Raw genomic sequence first — 14,226 nt, forward strand, 5'->3', positions numbered from 1 at the left:
GCTGCCATCAGACCCAGCAGCCTTTGGTACTGCTTTACAGTGAGTGACTGGCCTTTTCTCGCTCTCTTGATGGCTGTGAGGATGGACTCGACTTGAGCAGGAGATAACTGCACCCGCATAGTGGTCGAATCCCACACCACGACTAGGTAGGTAACGGAGAAAGTACACTTTTCTTAGCGTTCAGTCATAACCCCAATTCCTTCATGTGGGTAAGAATGAAATCTTGATGCTGGGTCGCCAAATGCTCCGATTTAACTAATATCAACCAATCTTTGATATGGTTCAGTATGCGGATGCCCTGGAGTCTCACACTTCGTCAAGGTGTGGGGTGAGAGTGCTTCGGCTTCGGCTTTGGTAAGCTTCGGCTCCAAAAGCAAACCTCAGGCACTTCCTGTCTGAAGGAAGGATAGGTAAAGTGGAAGTACTTAGGTAAGTGGAAGTAGATCCTTCAGCTCTATCGTGACAAACCAGTCCTCGGGACTGATGACAAAATTATTTACACAATTCTAACATACCTATTAGCTTGTTAATTTCTTTTTTTCGGACAAGCCTAAATCATCCTGACACCGGACCTCTGGAGTTCTCTTTAATTTAAGACCCCTCATTGCTGCTGAGGACAGTTTCACTTGAACAGTGTAAAGATCTACAAAGTTACTGTGAAAGAATTAACTAAGAAGTATGAGGATAGATTTAAACTGTAAATGAGGCCTGTTAAAATGAGTTAGGGCTACAGTTGCATTCAAGTACACATTTTGAACAGATAATAACCTCAACAAGGAAAAATAATAATGAATCGGCATGCTAACGTCATTCTACTACTCCTTCCAGGTTTCATGTTTGTGGACATAAACAACATAAATATCCTATTTAAACACAACAAAAACATTTACTTCCTTACTTATTTATAAAACTAACTAAATCCGTCAACACAAAATTCATCACCAAGTTGAGTTCTTATGCACCATTAACAGCACTATGTAAAAAAGTCACTGAAAAAACATTAAATGTTTTATTACAAGTGAAATTCAACTCAGCATGATTTTTCTAATCAGGGAGACCAGTAGACCGAGAGAAAGAAGAGCTCACTTCACGCGTAACTCAATGTACACACAATTATTACAGAGTGTTGGCATGTTAACATCTTACACATTGGTGCTTGGAGTCACCATGCTTCTAGCACAATGTGCCGTTTTCAGACTCTCCATGTGCCAAAACTAAATCTATTCCTCTCTCTTTTTCTTACATACACAATATATTTTAGGAACAATGTAAAAAAAAGTTAATACAACAAACAAATAGCATATTTCAAGTATTTAGCAGTTCTAATAGTTTGCACAGTCACTAGAAGAACACGGGAGGCCTGTTTTAGCTTGTGATTCTTCAATTTATTCAGCTCACCCACTGGCAGTATAAGTATCAGTACCCATATCCAGCAATAACAGAAATATACAAAATTATGAAAGTTACATGCTTTACAAAATGTATTTGATTTATTATATTTATTTTTTTATTATAGGTACCTACAGTTCACTCTGAGGTTGGGCAGTCGGAGTACCCTTAGTTCCTGTCCTGCCCCAGATCAGCCTGGGGAAGGATTGCTGCTGCATTACTCTTCAGATAATGGTATCACCTGGAACTTGCTACAGCATTACTCTTATGAAGGCTACCATGAGCCCAGGTAATTGCATCCTCTGCATATTGTATTTTAGCTTTCACATTTGATTACAAGACCAATACCTGCAGAGAAATTGTTAGAATGCACACTATACAGCATGCTCTCTTTGATAGGATTGTGTCAGTAGAGCTCCCACCTGATGCCAAAAAGTTTGGGGTACAGTTCCGCTGGTGGCAGCCACACCACTCAGGAAGTGGACAAGATGTTTGGGCACTAGATGAGATCAGTATGACATCTGTGCTTTTTAACACCATTAGTCTGGACTTCAGTAATGTGTTGGATGTCACACAAAGTCTGGGATTCAACTTGGGCCATGTGCAGCCATACTGCCAGCATGACTGGACTCTCAGGTACACACACACACACACACACACACACACACACACACACACACACACAAATAATTATTAAATTTAATATGTCTGGGCTGAAAGTTCACCTTTGTACATAAAATTAATTCTAAGCACAAAGGAAAGACAAATCAGAAATGGCTTAGGGACAACTCGGTGAATGTCCTAAAGTGGCCCATCCAGAGCCCTGACTTGAACTTTATTGAACATCTCTTAAGAAACCTGATAATGGCTGTTCACTGATGCTCCCCATCAAACTGGACACAACTTAAGAGCATTTGCCATGAAGAATGACAGAAAATTTGTGAAAAAAAAGTGTTTCAATTAAGTACTAAATAAAGGGTCTGCATACTTACATAAATATTATTAAAGTACTGACTGTGGAAAAATGAAATAAAAAAAGCAAATAAATCAAAAATAAAAATAAACAATTGTAGAATCAGTCAGCAAAATTTTAAGTAAATGGGGTCTGAATATTTTTCAAATGCATTGTATATATATATATATATATATATATATATATATATATATATATATATATATATATATACCTACGTTTGTTTGTGTGTGTGTGTGTGTGTGTGTGTGTGTGTGTGTGTGTGTGTGTGTCTGTGTGTGTGTGAGAGAGTAGTTTTTAAACTTTACTTTTAACCTGTTAGCCTTCACCACAGCTTTTGGGACTCACAGCTGAAAATGCCCTACCTAATTTAAATGTTAACAGTTCTTGGTAAAAGTGGGCTACATTTAAGTTAACATGCTTAATAAGACAATGTTATAGATAAAGGTTATGTTCCTTGAATATCAATTTCCTGCAATGAACATGATTATTATTTCATATATAAATACATAAAATCAGTCCTTGAGAAATCCAGAAAAGTATGTGGTAAAAGCCAAGTTTATATGTCAAATATTATTAAGATTTATTATTAAGACACACACACACACACACACACACACACACACACACACACACACACACACACACACACACATTATATTTTGTATACAAAGCAAAGTAAGGAAATATTTATGAGTAATTATAACGGGTTTTAGTTACTCCTAAATATTTATGTTAAGTTGAAATTGACGGTAATGGAATTAACGTTACACTTATTTGGTCTGTTCGTCCGGCATATAATCTATATTAGTTTTATAAAAGAGGTAACTCCCCGGCTCTCCCAAGAGAGAGGAAACCCCCCTTTACTTTATACTAATTAATAGAGCATGTAGTTCAGATCGAATGTTGCAGGAACCTAAAAATGTGAGCGGCACTCAAAGACAATCACTTGTGAAAAATTTGGTGTGTGTGTGTCTGTATATGTGTGTGTGTGTGTGTCACAAACAGATGTACTGGGGCAGAGTTCCGAGAGTGAATAGTTTTTTGTTTGAGGGTCCCTGTGAATTCAACCAGAGAGGCCAGGGGGTTATCTGGCTTTCGGGGTGGTGTATATATATGTGTGTGTGTGTGTGTGTGTGTGTGTGTGTGTGTGTGTGTGTGTGTGTGTGTGTGTGTGTGTGTGTGTGTAAGGTATAGAGACTGGCTTGTGTTATCAGTTGAATGCTGCTTTGAATCTGGAGGGGTCAGGGTTTGTCCTGCTTTGTGTGTCTTCCGGGGGGGTATGACACTGTGGTATACAAGCTCTCCATAAAAGTGTAAGCCATGGTGCTCATCCTTTGATTGAAAAGCAGATGTCAAGGGTTCAAATGAAATTCCTGAGACATTAAGTCTAAATGACATCCACCAGATGTTACAGAAGCCCGAGATTCCGTCTCTTTTACTGTATTTTATTTTTTGTTTGTTTTTTTTAGTGGGTGGTCTCAGTTGTTTTTTAACACTATATTCTACCAAGCATATTTGTTTTGTTTTTTTCAACACCAAGATGGCGTTTTTTTGCGATAATTATTGGAAACCTACAAACAAAACACCAAAGTACTGTGACGTAAACAAAAGAATAACCATCTAAATTACACTAATGTTGTAAACACTATTGTTTGGTTGGCGCAAAAATGCTTTGGATGCATTTGTGACTTGTTATTACACTCGTTATTTTTTTTTATGTATGTTGCTTGTGTGTGCTGCTTACACACATTCAGCGAATACATTTGTGATGTTTTATATTGAAAAACAGTGATAAAAAATCGCTGCTTGGGGTTTAGGCCTTTAGAATGCTATATATATATATATATATATATATATATACAGTGAGGAAAATAAGTATTTGATCACCCTGCTATTTTGCAGGTTCTTCCACTTAGAAATCATGGAGGAGTCTGAAATTGTCATCGTAGGTACATGTCCACTGTAAGAGACATAATCTAAAAAAAAAAATCCAGAAATCACTAAATATGATTTTGAAACTATTTATTTGTATGATACAGCTGCAAATAAGTATTTGAACACCTGTCTATCAGCTAGAATTCTGACCCTCAAAGACCTGTTAGTCTGCCTTTAAAATGTCCACCTCCACTACATTTATTATCCTAAATTAGATGCACCTGTTTGAGGTCGTTAGCTGCATAAAGACACCTGTCCACCCCATACAATCAGTAAGAATCCAACTACTAACATGGCCAAGACCAAAAAGCTGTCCAAAGACACTAGAGACAAAATTGTACACCACCACAAGGCTGGAAAGGGCTACGGGGAAATTACCAAGCAGCTTGGTGAAAAAAGGTCCACTGTTGGAGCAATCATTAGAAAATGGAAGTCGCTAAACATGACTGTCAATCTCCCTCGGACTGGGGCTCCATGCAAGATCTCACCTCGTGGGGTCTCAATGATCCTAAGGAAGGTGAGAAATCAGCCCAGAACTATATATACACACATACACACACTGGTGATCAAAATTTGAGAACAATTTATAAAACAATTAAACAATTCTGAAATAATGTCATCTTCACTGCTCAACAGTTGAGGAAGTTTTTGTCCTGTCTATACCATGCTACCAGAACACCTTTTCCACAAATTAACTAAGGCATTTCCAAAAAAAACATTATTTTGCAAAAAAAACACTGATCAAAATTAGAGAACAACAATGACTGTAGCATGGAAAAAGATTACAACAAAATTTGCTGAAGGTTACAACAGTCAGCAATTAGTAGGAAGTGTACAGGCCTCTGCTCTGAATGACTTCAGCACATCTGTGGCCACAGGACAGCACTAGTCTCTCACACTGCTCTGGTGTGATTTTGGTCCACTCTTCTTCCAGTCTCCTCCACAGTTCGGTGACTGTAGTGGGTTTTTTGGCCATAACATTGTCGCCAAGGATTTTCCAAAAGTTCTCAATTGGGTTGAGATTAGGACTCTGGGCAGGCCATGTCATTATTTCAATGTTTTCAGTTTCAAGGAACTGCTTTACCCGTTTTGCTGTGTGACATGAACACTGCGAGCTGATTGGGTGATGAACGCAGGGAAGGAACCATATGTTGTTGAAGAAGGTTCTGAAAAATATTTGCATTCACTCTGCCATGTAGCTGTATAAGAGTCCCAACTCCTGCTGCAGAAAACATGCCCCAAACGATGACGCTTCCTATAATAATGTTTTTTTTGGAAATGCCTTAGTTATTTTGTGGAAAAGGTGTTCTGGTAGCATGGTATAGACAGGACAAAAACTTCCTCAACTGTTCAGCAATGAAGATGACATATATATATTAGGGGTGGCATGGTTCACAAAACCCACAGTTCGGTTCGTATCACGGTTTTAGGGTTACGGTTTTCAGTTCTGTATGGTTCTTGTTGTTATTTTTTCTTTTAATCTTCAACACTCCAGAAATTTCCTTCAGCATTTGATATATAGCTTATTAGCTTAATAATCCACAATGTTATGTTACAGTATTAACATTTTTGTAATGTAATCATGCACTAACTGAATTTGACTTGACTTTAAGCATGCTATTGGGACCATCTCTGAGTAAAAGCTAGGTGAGATTTTAAAACAGCAAGAGTGAAGACATTGATGATGACATGCTTTTCGTTTATTTGGCAAAAAAAAGGAGAACGTGTATTGTTATCTCTACAGGAACTTGTGCCTTTTTACCACACAAAGAATGAAATTAACTTGCATTTATCAAACTGCCAACTTCAAGGTAGCTCTTACAAAAAAAAAATAATAATAAATTGAAAGAAAAAGAGAGGAACTCTTACAAGCTCTGTCTTTTAAATGAGTCAAAATATTTTATACATAAATATATAATATAATGTAATAACATAATATAATGAGGCTTGACAATAGCAAAGGCCATAAGTTTAACCATCTTAACACAAAAACAGTATAAACAATGCTTCTATTCCTTGAGAGTAAGGATACACTTCTTTCACTTGAAATTAAAGTGCAGTATTTAGAAACTTTGGAAAAGATTAAAGTGCCACTGTATATATTTAAATATTAAAAACAAAAATGCTGGCTATCAAAATTGCTATAAAATGTTGCATAAAAAAACACTCCTTCACACTCAATCACGCTGCATGGTTGCATATCTTTTGCTATAAACATTCCCAATGCTTTAGTTATGGCTATTGCCCTGTCCGACTTATCACTGAGAGGTTGCTTAAATACTGCGGACAGTAGAAGTTGTTTCCTAACCGTCTCTCTCGTGTTTGTGCTTATCGACACATTTTCGTGATGTCTTCTCAAATGAACTATCATCAGAAGTGTTGCCATTAGCATATTGAATGCATTTTGCACAAAGCTTGCACACAGTCGCAGTTTTATCGACTGTTTTATTTCCGTTGTCATCGTAAGTAACATGAAATCCAAAACGTTCCCACACACCAGATTTGAACGACGCGGGCGCATCCGCCAACTCCGGGCAGCCTTCATTATCTCCTCCACTTGCCATTTCTGCAGCACTCATTACTCAACTTTTACTGTCTATATGTATGTTCGTGCGAAACTGTCTGAGGTGAAACTGAGCACGGGGTTACATTGCGCATGCCTCGAACCATGCGACGCACACACGAACCGAACCGAGACAAGCGAACCGAATGGTTCGGGTGTTTTTTTTATGTACCGTGCCACCCCTTTTATATATATATATATATATATATATATATATATATATATATATATATATATACACACGAACCCGGATCCAAAAAAATTGGGACACTGTACAAATTGTAAATGAAAAAGGAATGCAATAATTTACAAATCTCATAAACTTATATTTTATTCACAATAGAATATAGATAACATATCAAATGTTGAAAGTGAAACATTTTGAAATGTCTTGCCAAATATTGGCTCATTTTGGATTTTATGAGAGCTACACATTCCAAAAAAGTTGGGACAGGTAGCAATAAGAGGCCGGAAAATGTAAATGTACATATAAGGAACAGCTGGAGGACCATTTTGCAACTTATTAGGTCAATTGGCAACATGGTGGGTATAAAAAGAGCCTCTCAGAGTGGCAGTGTCTCTCAGAATTCAAGATGTGCAGAAGATCACCAATTCCCCCAATGCTGTGGCAAAAAATAGTTTTTTTATAGATTAATGAATAGCAATATCAGAAAGGAGTTTTTCAGAGAAAAATTGCAAAGAGTTTGAAGTTATTATCACCTACAGTGCATTATATCATCCAAAGATTCAGAGAATCTGGAACAATCTCTGTGCATAAGGGTCAAGGCCGGAAAACCATAGTGGATGCCCTTAGCCGGCACTGCATCACATACAGGAATGCTACTGTAATGGAAATCAGAACATGGGCTCAGGAATACTTCTAGAAAACATTGTCAGTGAACACATTCCATCATGCCATTCGCCGTGGCCGGCTAAAACTCTATAGTTCAAAAATGAAGCCATATCTCAACATGATCCAGAAGCTCAGGCGTTTTCTCTGGGCCAAGGCTAATTTAAAATGGACTGTGGCAAAGTGGAAAACTGTTCTGTGGTCAGACGAATCAAAAATTTTAACTTCTTTTTGGAAAACTGGTATGCCATGTCATCCAGACTAAAGAGGATAAGGACAACCCAAGTTGTTATCAGTGCTCAGTTCAGAAGCCTGCATCTCTGATTGTATGGGGTTGCATGAGTGAGTGTGGCATGGGCAGCTTACACATTTGGAAAGGCACAATCAATCCTGAAAGGTATATCCAAGTTCTAGAACAACATATGCTCCCATCCAGACGTCGTCTCCTTCAGAGAAGACCTTGCATTTTCCAACATGACAATGCCAGACCAACATCATGGCTGCGTAGAAGAAGGATCCGGGTACTGAAAGGGCCAGCCTGCAGTGAAGATCTTTCACCCATAGAAAACATTTGGCGCATCATAAAGAGGAAAATGCGACAAAGAAGACCTAAGACAGTTGAGCAACATTCCTATTCCTAAACTTGAGCAACTTGTCTCCTCAGTCCCCAGACGTTTGCAGACTGTTATACAAAGAAGAGGGGATGCCACACAGTGGAAAACATGGCCTTGTCCCAACTTTTTTGAGATGTGTTGATGCCATGAAATATAAAATCAATTTATTTTTCCCATAAAATTATACATTTTCTCAGTTTAAACATTTGATATGTCATCTATGTTGTATTCTGAATAAAATATTGAAATTTGAAACTTCCATATCATTGCATTTCTGTTTTTCACAATTTGTACAGTGTCCCGACTTTTTTGGAATTGGGTTTATATATATATATAACCTATATATACTATTTATGTTGCTGAGCTCACCAGTGCATTCTGTTTTTGTCAATCTTTTGATTTGACCACTCCTAAATATATACACACATATAAATGTACCTATATAATATATAAGCACTCTCTTTAATAGGAATATGACATTAACTAAAGTACATGCATAGCATCCAAATATTTTTATATTAATGTTTTTTGGGCTGGTCTACAGAATCCACAATGTATGCCACTTTTTAGGATTTAATTGTTGGAAAATATTTTATTCAATGTCTTTACTAAAATGGAAGATTACACATTGTTTTAAATGTTGTGTTAACATGGTTTTATTATGTTATGCATTTCAGATTTATACCCCTTGTTTTTTTTAACTTGCTATTTTTTCTTTTACTTGTACCTTTTTATTGTACTTAAGTAAATTGTCATCAGAGTAATACTACTTTGACTTTAGTATAGCATTTTAGTACTTTTCATTTTTTTATGTGCCTATGAGCTTTGAGTTTTTGGATGAAAAACCAGTCCAGTCTTTTACTGTTGTTGCCCAAATGAAAGTGACTTTTTACTGCCTGATTTATGCACTGCTCATTTGCCACATTATTGGTTGCTAAATGTAAAGATAACAAGATACTACTTTTTATTTGGATTGTGAGTGTGTACATGCAGATATATATCTGTATTATACTGTAGGTATCTATATAAAATCCTTAATATTATATCCTTATGTTCTCATGTTCATATTTGCACAGTTTCTCTGGAGAAAGTACACTTGGCTCCAGTATTCGCTATGTGGAGACTCAGTCCATGCAGATTGGGGCTTCCTACACATTGCAGTTCTCCCTAATAATGGGCTGCGGTCGTGAGCCCTCCCCCCATATTGACACACAGATTCGACTTGAGTTCTCTACTAATCATGGCTTGACCTGGCACCTAGTAAAACAGGTGAGAAATATGGGTTTTAGACATGGGTTTGAGCTGTGACCTCTTGAGCTGGGTGACATAACATTAGAACCAAGCAACCAATCTGAGACACAGGAGAATTTAAATGCACACAGACAGTAGGACACATGTCTCAATGATTAACGGGGGGGGGGGGGGGACATGAGGGAACAATAGGGACATCTAGTAGACAAAGTGTAAAGTAAGGGGAAACCCTGTTAAGACTTCAAATCCTGACCCCAAACTATCTGATTTGTATTAAACTATGATCAAAATCTGTAAGTTACATATGTTTATTTTACCCACAGGTATGTCTACCAGGCATGCCAAGTTGTCCTGAGTTTACTGCTCCCAGTGTCTACCATCCTTCTGAGTTCATTGCTTGGAAAAGGATCACCCTTCCTCTACATCAAAAAACATGGTGAGTGTTTATAAATATATTTCAACCATTAAAACTTAAAGTGGAAAAAGCTTTCTTATAGGAATAGAGTGTTGAAATGTTGGTGTTTGCAGACTGTGGGGAGAGTAGGTGACAGACTGTGACAATAATGGTATATCCTCTTGGAACACCCTGGGGCATTTTTGGGAAAGAACTGAGGAAGCGCTTGGTCAAACAATTGAATGTTTATTTTTGTTGTTTTTTTTCGGGTGATCTTATTAATTAAATTCTTGATTTTGAAAAGCATGGTGGGAATTGGGTCTGGTGTGATCAGAGTGTTGCTGTGTTTTTTTTTTTTGCTAAACAAGTATTTGATGTTGCAGTGTTTTGCTTCCCAGCCTTGATAGCCTTAGATCTGAGCAGCAGAGGTGGAAGTGCTAGAAGAGTTTTGTGATGTGTAAAAAAAAAATAAAATAAAAAAATAAAAAGTTTGTGTAACGACTGGTTAGAAGAGTGATAATGTCAGGGATCCACCTGCCATGCCCCCTTTGGTGGCCCTCTATGCCTCCGCTCTCCCTAGAGCTCCAGGTTTAACCACGCACACCAGGAGCTCATCATCACTCATGCCTCCACTCTCTCTGAAGCTCCAGGTTTAACGAGGCACACCTGAAGCTTATCATCACTCCACCCCGCCCCTACATAAACCCCTCACTCACATTCACTCCCCGTTCGTTATTGTTTATGTTGGACTTCCCGTACTGCATGTTTTCGCGGTCCGGTTTTCATACAGGACTCCTCTCATCCGTTTCATTCGGACTCCAGAATCCCGTACCGGCTGCGCTTCCCCTCCCTGTGCATCTCGGGTCAGCTACGCTTCTCCCAATGCGCAACTCGGACTCTCTCTCTCTCAACCCAAGGACTGCCGTGTGTGTGTGTGTGTGTGTGTGTGTGTGTGTGTGTGTGTGTGTGTGTGTGTGTGTGTGCATGTGTTTATCTCTCTCTTCGCTCACACCCTGACAGATATGGTTTAATGGTTTTTTTAATTTATAAGCATTGGCCAGTCATTGGATTTTTGGAGTGCATAGGCCATTTAAACACACAAGCATTTGGTGAGAAGAGAGAGATAGAGTGACTACTTTGACTAAGTGAACATTTCTGCATGGGATGATCCTAGATGTGTCAGGGAGACTACAGTAGTAAAACAAAAATTTAATATTTCCTTAGTCAGTTTTTCCTCAGAAGCACTCCACCTAGCCAAAATATATCTGAGAACTATCACTAGACTTCAGCAGAGTTGTTATATTGTTAATGGTTTTATTAATTTAGTTGCTGTTTGTTTTATTATAAAATTTACTTGTTGGTAGTTTTACATTACTTAGAAAGTTATTGACATCACTATTTGGATCTTCACATGATGAGTATAGATAATGAAAGAATAAGGTAAATTATAATTTATTAGTATTTTTGGTGATCATCTTTCTGATGATTTCTTAGTAATTGGGGATTTCCTTGTTTATTATTTTTTATTTTAAATGAGGTATGCTAAAAAGTTACCAGATGTATTATTATACTCAATGTTTTCTTGCCTGAGTACTGCAAATGAGATGAATGCATATCCAGTTTTTGTGTTTGTTTTGTTTAGTTTAGTTTTGGTAGTGTATAACATTTCATTTGTTATCTTTGGAATAACATTAATTTTGTCATGTAATCAGAGAATACATAGCAGTGGAAGTAGATGTAAGTGCTGAGTTTATATAAAAAAAATTTATTTAAAATGAAAGGCAGACAGATCCAAATATCAACATGGAAACATAGAAAAGCTTAGGGTTAGTCAAATGGCAGACAACACGGGGAGAAAATCTGCCCAATTGCTACCTATACTTATGTAACACATTTAGAATCTGTCTGAACAACAAACCAAATGCATTGTGAAATTTGATAGATGGAAGTACAGTATGTAGGCTACTACACTAGCTATATGTAGGTGCAAATCTCCAGATCTTGGGATTGTAAAAAATTGTTACAGTATATTTTTTACAATCAACATGCCTCTCTGTTTATATTCATGCTATGTAATAAAATGGGTAATTATTATAAAACTTGTTCAAACACAGTAGTGGTTTAAAAGCTGAACATATTCACCAGACTTATGCAGGATAAGCACTATTTGGCTTTTTCTCTTAGATTTACATTGTGTTTAATAGAGAGGTATTGGTGTTAAATTTAGGGTGTATCATCATGGTAAAAACAAACATTTATATACTCAAATATCTCTTACTTTTTATTTCCACATACATACTTATGCATTGTGCACTACAGAGGTATGAGAGTACCTGAAACTCATACTTAGTATAGATACCTTACTGCAAAACTAACTCCGTTATAAACTAATTTTAATAAGACTTGAGTCTTATTGAGGATCTGATTTAAACAGTACTTACAAATTTTACTCTTAAATATTACTATTGAATGTAGGGTCAAAGATGCACTAGTCCTCAACACCAAGATGCATGCTACTGGAAAATAATTAACTGTAAATAAAAACAGAATGCAATGATTTGTGAATCTCATAAACCAATATAGAACATAGAATTAAAATTAAAATGTTTAAACTGAACTAAGACCACACTGGAGATATAGATGCTTGTACTAAATAGGATCAATTTATTTAATATCAATCACATACACAAACATCAAATGGGACAGTATAGGTATTCTCCACAAAGAATTAGAGTAGAAGAAACTTTGAAAGGCTTTGACTACTGGACAAGTCATTTAGAGGATAAGGTGGGTAATGATTTGACACTTACATACACTTATGAATTCCCATTAAAATTCCCATAACTGAACCTTATCCAGTCTAAACTGTTATTCTAGGGACTGAAACCAATTTGCCAAAGAGAAATCTCAGTTGAATTCCCTGAGTGCAGACTTACAAAATGTCCCACTTCAGGTCAGGGTACTCCAGCAGGCTTTACCTTGAGGCATGGTCATGGTGGATGATGAGACTGCTGCCAGAGTACCACCTGTTTGTAACAGGCTCTGTAGTCCTCTTTGTTTTTTTTGCCAGATGTTGAAACAGGGGGTAGAACCACTGGTCCTGTTCTATGCACATTTTGAGGAGGCCATGTGTTGTTTTTTGTGGATGTCATTGAGGGTGTTGAAAATCTTAACAAGTGCTAAAAACTCAGTATTTCTTGTGTTTTGTTCTTTCTGTATTGATAATGATTTACATACATTATTTAATAAATGATCTACATATCCCAAGCATAGCATAGGTAGGCTTCTCCTAACAGTAGTGGCAGCAGATGGGCCATTCATCGGTTTCTTTGTATGTTTGAAGAGCTGACTGAGTGACTCTGGGACATACTGTGGGTCATCTTCAGTTTTCTTAATTCATAAACTTTGCAATTTTGAAATTTGCATTTTTTTAATTCAAGTTATCTTTCACTGTTGAGTTTATTTATTGTATTTAATACTTTGCTACACATTTTTAAAAAAACATTTTTTTCCTAATTAAAAACAGCAAGCATAGGCCATTCCCTGTAGAACTGTGAATAAACAAGCTAAAGAAAGCACATTAACATATGTAATTGACCTAAGGAGGGAGGTATCCAGCTTCAGTGTGTGGAGCGTGGAATGTTTTTAGTCTCTTTCTGTTGCTAGAAATAATGTAATTTAGTTTAATTAGTAATTTAGATCCTAGCAATAAAGGAGCACATCAAGACAGGGTTAGTGAGAGTAAGAGCAGTCCTTACTTGCCTCAGTTGAGGCAAGTTTATGATTTAACAATAAGAATTAAACACTCATTCCAAAAAGCATTCTAATTTGATAGAAATTGTTGACCAGAAAAAATGCAAAAGTTAGTCTCATGTTTACCAAAAGACATATTGATTATCCCCAAGACTATTGGGTAAATATTCTGTGGACCAATGAAAAAAAATATGAACTTTTTGGAAGTTATGCATCCCATTACATCTGCTGTTAAACTAGCGAGCACATCATTTCATAAAAAGAACATTATAACAACAGTAAAACGTGGTAGTGGTAGTGTGATGGTCTTGGGATGCTATGCAGCTTCAGGACCTGGGTGACTTGCAATAATTGATTAAATAATTTGGCTCTACCAGAAATTCCTGAAGAAAAATATCCAGCTTTCAGTTCATGACCTCAAGCTCAAGTGCACTTGGGTTATGCAGTAGACCAGGTATCCGAAACACACCAGCAAGTCCACCTCTGAATGGTTAAAAATCT

The 14,226-nt window shown here is 37.0% G+C and overlaps 2 protein-coding genes across 2 annotated transcripts in view; both read left to right on the plus strand.

Moving 5' to 3' along the window:
- The window catches only part of kti12 (KTI12 chromatin associated homolog), a 418,740-nt gene that overhangs the window by 357,659 nt on the left and 46,855 nt on the right, over nt 1-14,226 (plus strand). The gene's annotated exons all lie outside the window — the stretch shown is intronic.
- reln (reelin) overlaps nt 1-14,226 on the plus strand; it is a 514,851-nt gene that overhangs the window by 254,120 nt on the left and 246,505 nt on the right. Inside the window, exons 19-22 of the mRNA XM_083552560.1 lie at nt 1,517-1,678; nt 1,789-2,025; nt 9,404-9,596; nt 9,902-10,014. Coding sequence (XP_083408686.1) covers nt 1,517-1,678; nt 1,789-2,025; nt 9,404-9,596; nt 9,902-10,014 — 705 coding nt within the window. The remainder of the gene's footprint in view (nt 1-1,516; nt 1,679-1,788; nt 2,026-9,403; nt 9,597-9,901; nt 10,015-14,226) is intronic.

This window comes from Silurus aristotelis, assembly GCF_946808225.1.
Source record: "Silurus aristotelis genome assembly, chromosome: 10".
Lineage (NCBI taxonomy): Eukaryota > Metazoa > Chordata > Actinopteri > Siluriformes > Siluridae > Silurus > Silurus aristotelis.